Genomic DNA, 14,518 nt, shown 5'->3' on the forward strand with positions numbered 1-14,518 from the left:
CTGTGTGATTTAGAAAAACTGCATATAGTTCCTTTTTATATACAGATTTTAATTATTTTGGTGCTACAAAAGATGATGTCCAAGGTAGTGGTTTTGGAAAAGAGAAGTCCAAGTACTGAACTCTGAGGCCCTCCAACATTAAGAGGTTGGGGAAATGAAGACAAATCAGGAAAGGAGACTTAGGAGTAACGAATCATACAGGGAGAAAAGCAAGCAAGTGTTGTTTCCTAGAAGTCAAATGAATAAAATTTTTACAGATAAGGATAATGATCTACTGAGTCAAAGGTTGCTGAAAAGTCAAGAAGGTTGAGGATATATCCGAGGGATTGATTATGAATGACAGACCATGGACTTGAAGCTGTATAAAGAGGGGGTTGAGGATATGATAGATAATCAAAGATGTTAGATTTAACAGACTGCAGATTACAGTCAGGTTGAAAGGTATGAAAGGAAGTGAGATGGAGAAACAAGAGATGGTTAGTAGAGAGCAGGACACTTGAAAATGAGATTTAAGATGGTATTATGTTACTGGTAATCATATAGTCTAGGGTAAAGACCACGGGCATGAATGACTGAAGCAGGGTAGAGGTCAAGGACCTGAGAGGCCAAGCTACTGGATCATCTATATTACCCGTAAAGATTCTATTTGGATACTAAAATCACCAAGAATTCGGACTAAAGCAGTGTTGGAGAAAGTAAGCAAAAATCCTTAAGGAGTAAGGAGTGATCTAGAACAAGATCAAAGAGCATCAACTACTTTCCAAACGTTATGCAAGGCACTGGGGACAGAGAAGTAAACAGAAAATTACAACACAGCATGCTGAGTGCTAGGATGGTATAAATACAAGATATTTGAGAGCACAAGCGGAAGATCTCTGCAGAAGGGGAAAATTTTAATTTGGACAAGAGGAGGAAGAAACAATGCCCTCACACTTGTGGAGGCTGTGAAAGGAAGAAATAGAAAGTATTTTTTTTTTTAACTGTTGGGGTCTTTGGGAACAAAGGAGAATTATTGCTGATTCAGAAGCTAGGAAATTTGGGGGTTGGACGAAGTGGCAAGAGGGGGAGGTCTCAATTCAGCTGATATAAGAAAGAAGGAGTTCCAGTGATCCAAAGCTTCCTGTTGGAATCAAGATCCATTTTCCCACAAAAGAATAGAAAAATATGGTATAATTCGTACTCTAATTGCTCCAGTCTGCTTAAGTTTTTTTTTGATCTGAAGCTTTCTTACCATTTATAAAATTATAGTGGGAATATTTGTGCTGAATTTTAAAACAACTTAAAACATTTAAGAATACCATCCATTTTAAAGCTAGGAATTGCCTAATAGGTAAAGTCTACGTATATGGAGAAAAAAAAAAGAAAAGAAAATCATTTAATGTGTGCATTTTTTGTGGTAGTATAATTGTGGCAGAATAAAACCATCATTAATTAATTAAACAATTAAAAAGGTGAGGACAAATGAAGACAATGAAAATAAAAGCAAATACACATATACACAAATACACAAATACACAAATATAAAAGACATTTTGTGCCAAGTGATTTATAATCACTATCTCATTTGATCATTATAAGCACCCTATAATGTACTAAACGTCACTATACTCATTTAAGCATGTGAAAAATGAGGCTCAAAATAATCCTAAAGATTTTTGTCAGAACACACGTATCTGTCACCAGTCCCTTGAGATGTTAAAATGCTAATAAAAAGCAAAAAAAGTTTTTTAAATAAATGAATGACCATGGTGTTAAGAGTTAGTCTTATTTAAACCCAGAGAAATACCTATTTTAACTAAAATTCCGTATTTAAAATACTTTCCTTTTGTTTGTTCGTTTAAAGCACTAAGAGCATAATCCTTACCTCAATACAGGGAAAAGAAACTCAACACACAGATTCTGTAGGTGAGCGCAACATATAATTTAATAGTGATATGTGGGCATTAAGTACATCATAGATAGTTTCACACACATAAGAAAATTTAGGAAGCCCTACGTTTAGAGACTTAACGTTCTTAATCAGAACAAATGCTTTTACTCACAGAAATCATTCAGGTGACCATATACTGTTCACAAATGAAAATCTGTCCACCCACCCTACCCCCGCCAAAAAAAAAGAGAAAACATCCTTACTGTTCCTGCTGTATCCAGGATTTCGAGCATACACTGTTGGCAGTCTACTTCAACTTGCTGTTAGGGTCAGGGCAGGGGGGTAGGGGTGGAGGGGGATGAAAAAGTAACATCAAAATGTCAGTCTGTTTTCCTCCCACCTCTTCACTCAAAGTCCTTATTAACAACTACAAAGCCTTTCTCTAGCAGTTTGCTGTATTGGTGGAGACCAAGTTGGTACTACAGTAAAGAACAGGAGGTCTCAAACACATTCTATTAATAATACAGAAGCTAGGACTGTTAATCCTGAGTTTAGATATTTTTCTGACCACTATAAACTCTGAGTAATGATTGTTGTTATTATTAGAAGCCAATGGTCATATTCTGCAATTTAAGAAAAACTGCAACAAACAGGTATAGTTCTAACAGGGAAAAAAAATGTATAAAGTATGTATATTTATATTATCTTCAAAACAAAGCACAAAAGCAGCTCAAAACAGCCAATATCTGGGGGTAAAGAAAACTTTGCCAACTTACCAGATTCAAGTTGTCAAAGTTTTACTAAAATATGCCCAAATTTAATACAAAGGAAATTCTTAAGAGATAAAGGGAACACAATAACACTGAACCTATAGAGTTCTCAAGACTTTAAAAAAAGGTACTTCTTTGGAAAAGCTGTGTGTATAAGGTGAAATTTCATATACTGAATTCTACTTTCCCAGGGCTTTACAGAAGAGAAGGTTGTCCTAAAGAAAGTATCAACTATTAGCTGTGAGGAAAATGTTCAATAAAGAAGGGATTAAGAAAAGTGCTTCAGCATTCAAGGTACATATCTCCGTTTGTAGTTAAAGCTTTAACCAGCAACTTATTTGGGGGAAATTTCAGTAATGCAACATGGTCTTCTAAAAATAAACATATTAACCTAAGGACTATTTTAAACTCTGCTTCTCTGTCAGATCAGGAATTGATGAGGAGCACCACAGGTGGATCTACAAACTCACTGTCTACCACTTACGGGACAAATATGATAACAACCTGCACAATCTGTGAATGGGCATGTTCAATGAACAATGAATTAGGTCTGTAGTTTCTCAATATATATCACAATTTTGTTTCCAATTTACAGATAATGAAACTGCTCTGCCAGTAGGCTTGATGAACTTAATTCAGCAAAAGTTATAGCACTATTTAAAGGTAAATTCTAAAACATCTACCAAAGCAACCCTTTCTTATTTGTTGAAAGGCAGGTTAATCTTTTTGGGGGGCAGTGGGGTATATCGTTGGTTACTAGGCTTTCTTACAACACTGTCTCTTCCCCCCCATAACATACTTGGGAAATAAAATCATGAAAATTCTCCACAATTCTAGCTAGTCTTATAGTTAAATAAAATAGTATTTTTTGTCAAGACCAACTATTAAAATTTTTTTTCCTTTTAAATAAGCTTTATTTTTTAGAAAGCAGCTTTTGGTTCACAGCAACACTGAGCAGAAAGTACAGAGTTCCGATACACCCTTTTCCTGCTCCCTGCTAGCCTCCCCCACTATCAGCATCCTGCATCAGAGTGGTACATTTGTGAGAATCAATGAACCTTCCTGTATCAACACATCATTATCATGCAAAGTCCACAGTTAGCAATTTTGCTCTTGGTGTTCTGGTGTTACAGAATCCAACTCTTTAACTTTTTACAGTTTAAAGGAGAAATATTTTTTAAGTTATTATACAACAAAAATAACTTTCAGTTACTGTATAACTTCAAGCATAAAGTGTTCTTAATTTTAGTTCACAAAAAGAGTAATCAAAAATATACCTATTTATATGCAATTTTTCTACATTAAAAGAATTCCCACCAGGAAAATGTGTACATTAAAGAACAGATTACTAATCAGTAACAGAACATGGAGCTCTCTATAGCTAATAAGCAGTGTTCTACGAAAAGTATTTTGTCTTGGTGAAACTTTTAAAAACAAATACAGAACATCTGTATCATTTCTCAAAACTATTTTCAAAAAAGCAATTCCATGGATCAAGTTTTAAAGTCATAAGAAACTACTTGTAAGCATGTGTATACAAGTTTCATATTTTACCTTTCTGTAGGAATCTTCTATCGTTGGGTCATATTTTTCAACAAAAATTCCCTGAACAAATTGAACTGTCTAGAAATTTAAAAAAAGCAGACAAAAGTTAAGTACTTAAAAGAAAAATCAGCCCCTCTTAAATGTTACTTAACTTCGCAAAGTGGTAAAGGTTAAATGTAATTATATGAAAACTCTGCGTAAACATGCAAATGTGAAGTGTCATTATTTTTCAATATAAGGATACATTCATAATTAAGAGTACACTTATGAAAGGAGGTGGTCATGTTAAAAACTGTCATCAATGCTGCTGCTGACATTACACTGTTAAATAATTACTATATTAAGTTTTAAAATACTACCAGGATACAAATAAGGACATGGATTCTAATTTACTAAAACGTGAAAATTTATCAGTATTTAAACTCCTATTACCCCTCTATGTATCTATAGCAAGTTTTATCTCATACCCTCAAAGGAGAGAGACAAAACATTGTAAATTTTAAAAAGTCTTGAACAGTCTTTCTAATTGTGGGGGAAAACAGAAGAGGGAATTAAAATTTATTGAGTTTATTAAATTTATAATTACATTCAAATTTCATATTCACCCCAGAAGTAGTTATTTTTCTGATTTGCCAGCTGAGATTCAAACATATACCTTCCTGATTCCAAAGCCTTACTCTTTGCATAGGAAATCATTACCTACTCATCTTTTTCAGATTATCTACTTTTATCTCTAAAATTTCTATAAACAAAGATGGGAAACTAGGTATTTTACCATTCAGTAAATGAAAAGAAGTACAGAAGATGGTTGTGAAATATTTCCTAGATAGCTTTAGAACGGGGTCTGGTACATCACTGCCTAAAAGCAAGGGTAAGAATGTGGACTGAGGTCATTCACACTTCAATTAGCCAGAGGAATATTTTATATACTATTTTAGCTTGAATTAAATAGATTAATTTGAATACAGTAAACTTCTTCAGCTATCTATAATGGTGGTTCCATTTCCTCAGCTCTCATTTACTCTTCAACCCACCCCAGGATGGTTATGGCATCACCTTACTGTAGCTGCTTTTATCACATCCAGCTACTATGCTATGACTTCTGAGCAGTCAAGTAAAGGTACATTATTTACATTCAAGTACAAGATACATTCTTCTATGCTGGATCCTCCAATCCTACCTACTCTTTAAATGTTGAGAGGTACTCAGAGCCCAGTCCTGAGTTCTCTTCTCTCTCTAGTCTCTCCCTAGACAACCTCATTAATTCCTATCGATTTTAAATTAATTTATTTATTTTAAAAAGGTAATTCATGGACGTAGGACAAAATGCAAAAGACACAAAAACATATGTAATGGTAACTAATTCTATTTACCATCTTTTCCAATTCCACTCCCAAGAAGTAATTGATATGTTATCTGCAGCTTATTGAACCTTGCAAAAATAGCCTCTGTTCTTTTATAATATCTCCCCCCCTCATTCTTCCTTTCTTATAAAACACATATGGTACTCTACACTGCTTAGTATCTTTTTCCTCCTAAGTAATACAGCTTAGATATCATTAATTATCAGTATATACAGAGCTGCTGCATTCTTTTTAATGGTTTATAGGATTCTACTCAAAATACATATTAAAAACTTATTTAGCCCCTACTGGTAGACATTTAGGTTGTTTCCAAACTCTTGCCACTGTAAAGAATGTTGTAATAGACATCCTTGACCATGTCATTTTGTATATGTGAACTTATGTGTGGGATACATTTCCAGAAAGGGACTTGCTGAATTGAAAGTTACATGCATTTAAAATAACGGATACCAAGAGGGAAGAGATATGGGGATATATGTATAACTGATTCACTTTGTTATAAAGCAGAAACTGACACACCATTGTAAAGCAATTATATTTTAATAAAGATGTTAAAAAATAAAAAAAAATTAAAAAAATAATAAAATAACAGATACTCACAAACATTCACCACAGAGGTACTAAATTACACTCCTAACAGTAACATAATTCCCATAAAATAAATACCATAGATATATTCATGGCAACCCAAATCATACCACAAGTCTCTCTTTTAAGCTATTGTCTTGAGGATGTGATGTTTATTTGATGTATTTACTTGAACATCTCACAAGCACATGACGTTTGACATGACTCTTGATTTTCACTCTCAAATCTGCTCATTCTCCAGTGCTTTCCTTCTACTTCTTTAATGGTCCATTCATAAAATCAGTAGCTTGACTGTGAAATTTGGGAGTCACCCTCAACAGCTCCTTCTCTCCTAGTCCCCATATCAATCTAGCACTAAGTTAATTGTCAATTCTACCTCCTATTTAACTCTCAAAACATCTACTTTTCTCTTCTTCACTGCTAATATAAGCTTCCACAAACAATAATGTGGTGTATTGCATTAACTCCCAACTTGTTTCCCACATCTTCTCTGCCTGTCTTCTAAATTACTCTTGATAGAACAAAGTGCTCTCTTTAAAACATATATCCAATTCTGTCACCACCACCACCCTCCCAAAACCCTACTTCAACAGCTTCTCATTGTCATTAGGAATAAATTCCAAGTTCTTACATGGTCTTCAAGTCATGATCTGGCCCCTGCTTATCTCTCACCTCATTTCCCTCTACTTTCTTCCCGGTTCACTCCTATCCCAGCAACTGTGACCCTTCTCAGTTGTTCAAATGCTAATTTAGGTTCCCTTGTCATAGAGGTCTCTTAACAATATATACTTTTCTTTCGAAGTATCTCTCTCACAATTATAATCAAGTAGTTCTTTGATTAATTGTGTATCTATTACATCTCCTCCACTATAATGTAAGCTCTGTGAGGGAGACTGTGACTGTTTTTGTTCACTGTTGTAACTTTAGAGTCTGACGTTATAGAAGCTCAATGAACACTTCCTAAATAAATACAGCATGTGTACAAAAAAATGACCTTTATTCCACTTAAGTCTGGGATGGGGGTAGGGTAGGATTTACTCCACTGGTACTTGTAATAATCAGTCTCCCACACTAGAATGTAAGTTCCTTAACAATGAAAACAATTTTTATTCCTCTTTGAATCACAAACACTAGTGCTTAACATAAAATAGGTAGCCAATAAATATTTGATAAATGAAAGAATGAATGAGCCACCATTATAAAACTACACATCCATGGTTACTGAATGAGTCCTTGTACCCTGGTAGGCCAGATATTAGGCATATAAAACATACTGCCACCTTTTCTCTTGAGCGACTACAAGTTGTAAAGCAAGAAAATATCACCGTTCTTCTTGCATTATATTAATTAATTATAGTTAGGTGGCTAACTTACCAGAGCAGACTTCCCCACGCCTCCTGAACCAAGGACCACTAGCTTGTACTCACGCATGATGTGGTCTTTTTAAATACTGACAATCTGGGGGAAAAAAAAAATCAAAGATTAATAAACATGCTAAGAATAGCCTAAGAATGTACAACTGTTACATGAAATAACATGACATTTTGTTTTTTGTTTGTTTTTTCCCTTAAAACTATCAAGAGGAAGACAGAGGCTATACAACAAAACCATGAATATTTTAACACAAATTTATAGGACCACTGCCAGGCATTTTAGTTCATTACAGATTATCTTTGACTAGTCATCAATCATTAGCCTGTTCATGTTACTTCGTATTTGATCAGAAAATAAGATGATTAAAACTAGTAGTTATAGCTACAATCACGAGCCCAACTCTTTACGAAGCTATCACTTAAACTTACACACTTTTTTGAAAAGTTCACTCATGAGCTTGAATATAATGAAAATGCTATTTTATTTGCTTAAAATATCATATGTAATTCTATACTGTTTTGTTCATTATTGTATTATTGGTGAACCACATAAACTGTTACCTCAAATATTATTATGATACAAATGGGAAAATGTAGATGAAATTGTTGAAACTCTGTAGGTAGGTACTGCTGGTTTATTTCATAAGGCCCAAATTGCTGGGATGGGGGGAGGGGAATAAATATAAACTTTATTTTTTATCTCCATGATTATCTTAAAAAGATACAAAAGAATTTCCAATGACCATGATGGTGTAAATAGGAATGAACTTTCCATCCCACAATAAACAGCTAAAACACCAAACAAAATATATGAAACAACTGTTTGCAAGACATGGTTGGACAATAAGCAGTAAAGCACTGTGATCTCTGAGAGGTGGGAAGGAAATGAAGTGAGACCTACACCTGCCCTGGCTTTCTGCCTAGAGGTACTTTTCAGATTGTGATGCAGGGAGAAAAAACTCAAGCAGAGAAGTTACCAGAGAAGTGGGAGTTATGCACAGAAAACTCCAGAAATCTGCACAGGGGTCCACCTGAGTCTGCGGCCAAACACTAAGCCAGGCATGCAGGATGAAACTCCATGAGGTAAGGCAAAGAATAAATAGGAATCTGTAAGCTGAGCAATTCCCAGAGTGCTGGGAAATATTGACATTCTGACCAGAAGAGTCTTCTTTGTTGAAAAATAGGCAATTCACTTGAAACCCCAGAATATTCATACTTAGTACAGGAGTAAACAAACCCTAGAGTAAAAAATACTCTACATGCTTCCTAAAAAGGCTTAAAAATAAGCCTCAAAAGGATTGAGTCAATCCATAGATAACAACTGCCTGTCAGAACAAGTCCAAGATTTTTTTAAAGAAAAAAAAATCCACGATTCAACAATATAAAATTTTCAATGTCCACAGCATCCAATAAAAATTAATAGACACATAAGAAAGAAAGAAAATATGACCTGAAACTAGGGTGGGATGAGTCAACTGAAACAGACCCAGAAGTGAGATAATGGAATTAGCCAATGAGGACTCTAAAACTGCTATGATAAATATGCTCAAGGATTTAATGAAAATATGAGGAGAGAAACGGTAGACATAAAAGGACCAAAATGAACTTCTAGTGTTCAAAAACAGTATGTGAAATGGAAATATAATGATGGGATTAACATTAAATACTGCAGAAGGAAATTTCAGAGGAACTGAGATGAAGACAGAAAAAAGTTGATGAGGAGGGTAAAGAGTGGGGAGATGGAAGGAGAGGGAGAGAGAAAAGAAAAGGAAGAAGAAAAATAAAAGAAGGAAAACCACAGCTATCAAGTATATGTGTGTAACTGGAATGGGGTGGGGGTGGGGTTGAATAATAAAATACTTTCAAAATTTGATAAAAACTATAAATCCATAGATCCAAGAAACTCAATGAGCCCTCTCCTTAGTATAAATACAAAGAAAAGCACAAGGCACAATAATCAAATTCCTGAAAAACTGTCAAAGAGAGAAAATCTTACAAGAAGCTAAAGGAAAAAGTTTAGCCACAGAGGAACAAAGTTAAGAAAATATATAGACTTTCTCGAGAAGCTATGCAAGACAGAAGAAAATACATCTTCCAAATGCTTAAAGAAAAATATGGTCAACCTAGAATGCTAAATACAATGAATGTATCCTTCAAAAATGAAAGTGAAATAATTTTTTTTTTCAGATCCAAAAAAAGAGAGAAAAGCTGGGGGAAGAAATAAGTTCACCAACCTGCACTTAAAAAAAAGCAAAAAAAATTCTTCAGGTGGAAGAAAATGATAACAGATGGAAATGTGGATCTACATAAAGAAATGACAATTGGGGCTTCCCTGGTGGCACAGTGGTTAAGAATCCACCTGCCTATGCAGGGGACATGGGTTCGAGCTCTGGTCCGGGAAGACCCCACATGCCACGGAGCAACTAAGCCCGTGCACCACAACTACTGAGCCTGTGTGCCACAACTACTGAAGCCCGCGTGCCTAGAGCCTGTGCTCCACACAAGAGAAGCCACCACAATGAGAAGTCAGTATACAACGAAGAGTAGCCCCCGCGTGCCACAACTAGAGAAAGCCCGTGCGCAGCAACAAACACCCAATGCAGCCAAAAATAAATAAATAATTAATTAATTTAAAAAAAGAAAAAGAAATGACATTACTAAAGAAATAGAAAGTACCAGAAATGGTGAGAGTAAATCTACAAGACTTTTTTGGCCTCTTAAAGCAAAAATAACAATGTACCACAGGGTTTACAACATACACAGAAGTAAAATATATTACAATAATAGCACAAGAAAGGGAAGGGAACTGGAAGTATAATGTTCAAGGTTCTTTCAACCAGACAGATCCTCATATCCTTAACCCCCTTTCAAGGCCCCCAGTGATTCTTAGTCTGAGGACTGCTGTCATTTTAACAAGATATGAATTCACCACCTCTCTCATCCAAAAATGTGTACCTTTCGAGAGGGAATCCTAATATAGTAAGGCTTATTTATGCTCCCCAAATTGCCTCCTAGGGCAATAGAATTTGGGGAAAAGCACTCAGAGATTGCCAAATTATTTTGGGTACTCTGTAAGAACAAGATATTTGTCCCGTTACTCAACTCGAGGGGTAAGAGAGTCGACTTCCAAAATCATTTTTCATACATACTGTATGCATAGAAAATTATTTTCTTTACACCTAACAAGTACCATGGATTATAAATGTATATACATATGCACAAATGCAGATACAAGAATAATATAGCTCAGATAAGAAAACACATACAAATACCCAATGAGGAATAATGTAGATTAGTGTTTTCTTTTTAAAGGGGGTTAGTTCTAACTCATTACTGCCAAGTTAGAAAACTACTATGTTCTTCCAAGCAAATCCCATGCCTTTTTATGGAAATCTCTTGTGCCGTGCACTCCCAACACAGCACCAGAAAATTTCTCACTCTGGTTAAGATTCCCTGACAAATAAGGAGGACAAGAATAAACATTACACTATGTTTACATTTTAAGTCAATCTTGAATCCCTAACACTACGGTCTAAGTTATAACATTTTTTCACTCTTCGAACTTCAGCAAAACTACTTCTAAATTTCATAAAGTAACAATTTGATTTCTTTGTGATGCAAATAGACCCCAGCTTTGTTGTTTCTGTTTTTAAATATTTAAACTAATTAAAAGATGAAATAGTTTCTCCTGCACAACTGAACCTATGAAACAAAATTCATTAAAGGAAATTTAGTTGTGACAAGAAATTTTGGAGAAAAAATTTTTTACATTAAGGAACACTGAAGCTTAACAAGCAGTTATACTGTTGGTTATATTTAAATATTTACAGAAGCTGTGAATATTTTAAACGTGACAACTGACCACAACATGTTGGGGATGGGTGGGGATGGTGGTGAATAAATATGGAAATGATGGTAAGACTTAAGTTTCTAAAATAAAGAACAAAGTTCCTCATAGTACATCATAATGCAACATCAACTGTTTTTGTAACATAAAATCACATTATCTCATTGAGAGAATATCTTCCTTGATACCTTCTCCTCTTATTCTTCTCAAGATTAGTATTTTGGGGAGAGGATGTACATAGGGATAAAGTGATCAGACATAATGTACTTATAAATGAAGTTTATAAATTAGTCTTCACACTCTAAAACCAGGTATACTCAGCCCAATAGCACTTCCTACCCCTTCCCAAGTGAAAGAAGGTAAGCTCCTGTAAATAGAAGAGGCCAGTAGGGATTCTCAAAAAGAGCAGACAATTAATCACAGATTTGAGGAAAACACCTTGACAGAGGCAATAAATTCAACAAACAGAAGAACAAAAACCAAAGAAAACAGAGTTAAGAGGGCCTATAAAACGCTATAAAATAAATGTAATATCCTTAAAGAAACCTGTGAAGTTATTACATCTATGTAAAAGACACTTTGGAAACCTAGAAAATAAAAATATGAGCATCAAAAAAAAGTTCAGTAGATGGGCTGAAGAGAAAAATGGATATAGCTGAAAAAAGCAGGTTAGTGAACCAATATACTGAACCCACCCAAACAGAGAAGAACAAAAGGATGGGGAGATGGAAAGTGTGAAAGAGGTAAGAAGGATAAATCTCACCCTAAAAAACTTCTAGAGAAAAACATATTCCTCTCCCCTTGAATATGGGAAGATTTAATAAAATATAGCAGAAGTGGTGTTGTCTGACTTCTGAAGCTAGAAAGGGTGCCAGAATTTCCTCCTGGATCTTTCTCTTTGCAGCCATGTCTTCGGGCCCAGGCTGTAAGGCTGCCCTGAAGCTGCCACTTTGGAGAGACCACAGAGATGGGACAAATTTGCTGGAGGAACCCCAGCTGTGAGTCCTCCCAGACCTGTGAGTGTAGAAGATGATCCCAGACAGCCACCATTTGACTGCAACACCCAGAGGAGAGACCTTAGGCCAGATCTACCTAGCTGAGCCACTCCCTAATTCCATACTCAAGAAACAACGGGTTGTTTTAAGCCACTACATTTTGAATGGTTTGATAACTAAAAACAGAAGGAATAAAGGGAAAAAAGGAAGGAACAAAGAAGAGATGGACAAATTGAAAATAATGGATAATCCAAATATCACTAATTACGTGAGTAAATGTTCAATAGGAAAAATTAAAATACAAGACAAAATACATACAGCAGAAGTTGACAGAACTAAAGGAAAAACTAGTCAAATACACAATCATGATTAGATTTTAACATAACAGTATCTGATAGAAAAGGAAGATAAAAATCAGTACGGATATGTAAAAGATTTGACCAAATAACAAATCAACTTACTCCAGTAGACATATATAGAACACCACACCCAACAACTGCAAATTACACATTTTTCTAAATTGCCACATGGATTATTTACTGGAACAGACAATGCTGAGCCATAAATCAGGTCTCAACAAATTTCAAAGGACTGAAATCATACAAAGCGTACATTCTAACTACAATTAAACTAGGAACCAATACAAAAATATACATAATCTCAAAATGTAAGTTAAACAACATAATTCTAAATAATACATGGGTCAAAGAAGAAATCAAGATGGAAAGTAAATAATTAGAACTAAATGATAATAAAAATACATATCAAAAATTACTAGAAAAACAAATACCATATGCTAACACATATATGTGTAATAAAAAAAAATGGTTCTGAAGAACCTACGGGCAGGACAGGAATAAAGATGCAGATGTAGAGAATGGACTTGAGGATATGGGGAGGGGGAAGGGTAAGCTGGGATGAAGTGAGAGAGTGACATGGACATATATACACTACCAAATGTAAAATAGATAGCTAGTGGGAAGCAGCTGCATAGCACAGGGAGATCAGCTCTGCTCTGTGACCACCTAGAGGGGTGGGTTAGGGAGGGTGGGAAGGAGACACAAGAGGGAGGGGATATGGGGATATATGTATACATATAGCTGATTCACTTTGTGATACAGCAGAAACTAACACACCATTGTAAAGCAATTATACTCCAATAAAGATGTTAAAAAATTACTGGAGTTGTTGGTACTCCAACACAAAAAAGGAAAATGATTCAAGAAACAGAAAGGTGTAAGAACAAGAAATATGCCAAGCAAATAAAGCAAACAAATAAATAAATCAGGAAAAATTATAGTTAGGTATCTAATTATCACTGTAAAATATGTATAAAAATCTGGAAATAAAACTGATTATCTCAACCTTTTTGTTTGGGAGGAGACAGGAAGAAAGGCATGTTAAAGGTTTTCTCTTCTTGGGAAAAGGATAAAGATACTGAATCTCTCTTTTTCTATACATTAAAAAAATATAAATCTAAACATGTGAAAAATGTAATGTCAACAACTAAATAATATAACTTAAAAATCACTAGAGGAAAAACGAGCAAAGAAAACTTGACCAACTCAACCAGAGTCAGAATATGAAAAATAAACAACAGGAAAGAAAGGTATCATTTGCAAACCACAAATGATAAAAGCTTATTCTATGAAGACTGTGATGACAAACTTAGAAAATAATACATTTAATTTACATGTAGCAAATCCTATAACATGTTATATGAATAGCTGGTTTTGTCTTTTCTTGTTTAAAATACTGAAGTCAGTATTTAACAACAGAATGCCTGAACCATAGTAAGTGTTTCTTTTGTGGTAATTCACTCTAAAAACATCTCCAGATATGGTCATCTAACTCTTTGAATTCTATGCTCACAAAACAGTTCATTCCATTTCTGGATAACCTAATTGTTAGAACGTTCTTTACATTGCTGTTTCTTTGTAGTGGCCACTTACTGGGTCTCTGTCTCTGATGCCAAACAGAAAAAAGAGAATTCCTCTTCCAGTCTATGCTCCTTCAAATATTTGAAAACAGTTATTCCACCTGCCATATCTTCTTTTTCAATAAGCAATCCTATTTCATTTTTCAGATGATAGTTTCAAATTCTGTAATCGTTCTGTCTCCTACCCAAAAGCTTTAGGTCTTACACTCTCTTAAACTAAAAGTAAT

The 14,518-nt window shown here is 34.7% G+C and overlaps 1 protein-coding gene across 3 annotated transcripts in view; it reads right to left on the reverse strand.

Moving 5' to 3' along the window:
- The window catches only part of RAP1A (RAP1A, member of RAS oncogene family), a 73,697-nt gene that overhangs the window by 14,418 nt on the left and 44,761 nt on the right, over window positions 1–14,518 (reverse strand). For all 3 annotated transcript variants that reach the window (XM_073809589.1, XM_073809595.1, XM_073809599.1), the window contains exons 2-4: window positions 7,512–7,595; window positions 4,195–4,263; window positions 2,134–2,190 (exon numbers count right to left, since the gene is read on the reverse strand). In XM_073809589.1, coding sequence (XP_073665690.1) covers window positions 2,134–2,190; window positions 4,195–4,263; window positions 7,512–7,568 — 183 coding nt within the window. In that variant the 5' untranslated portion in view covers window positions 7,569–7,595. The remainder of the gene's footprint in view (window positions 1–2,133; window positions 2,191–4,194; window positions 4,264–7,511; window positions 7,596–14,518) is intronic.

Source organism: Tursiops truncatus, chromosome 1 (genome assembly GCF_011762595.2).
Source record: "Tursiops truncatus isolate mTurTru1 chromosome 1, mTurTru1.mat.Y, whole genome shotgun sequence".
Classification (NCBI taxonomy): Eukaryota; Metazoa; Chordata; class Mammalia; order Artiodactyla; family Delphinidae; genus Tursiops; species Tursiops truncatus.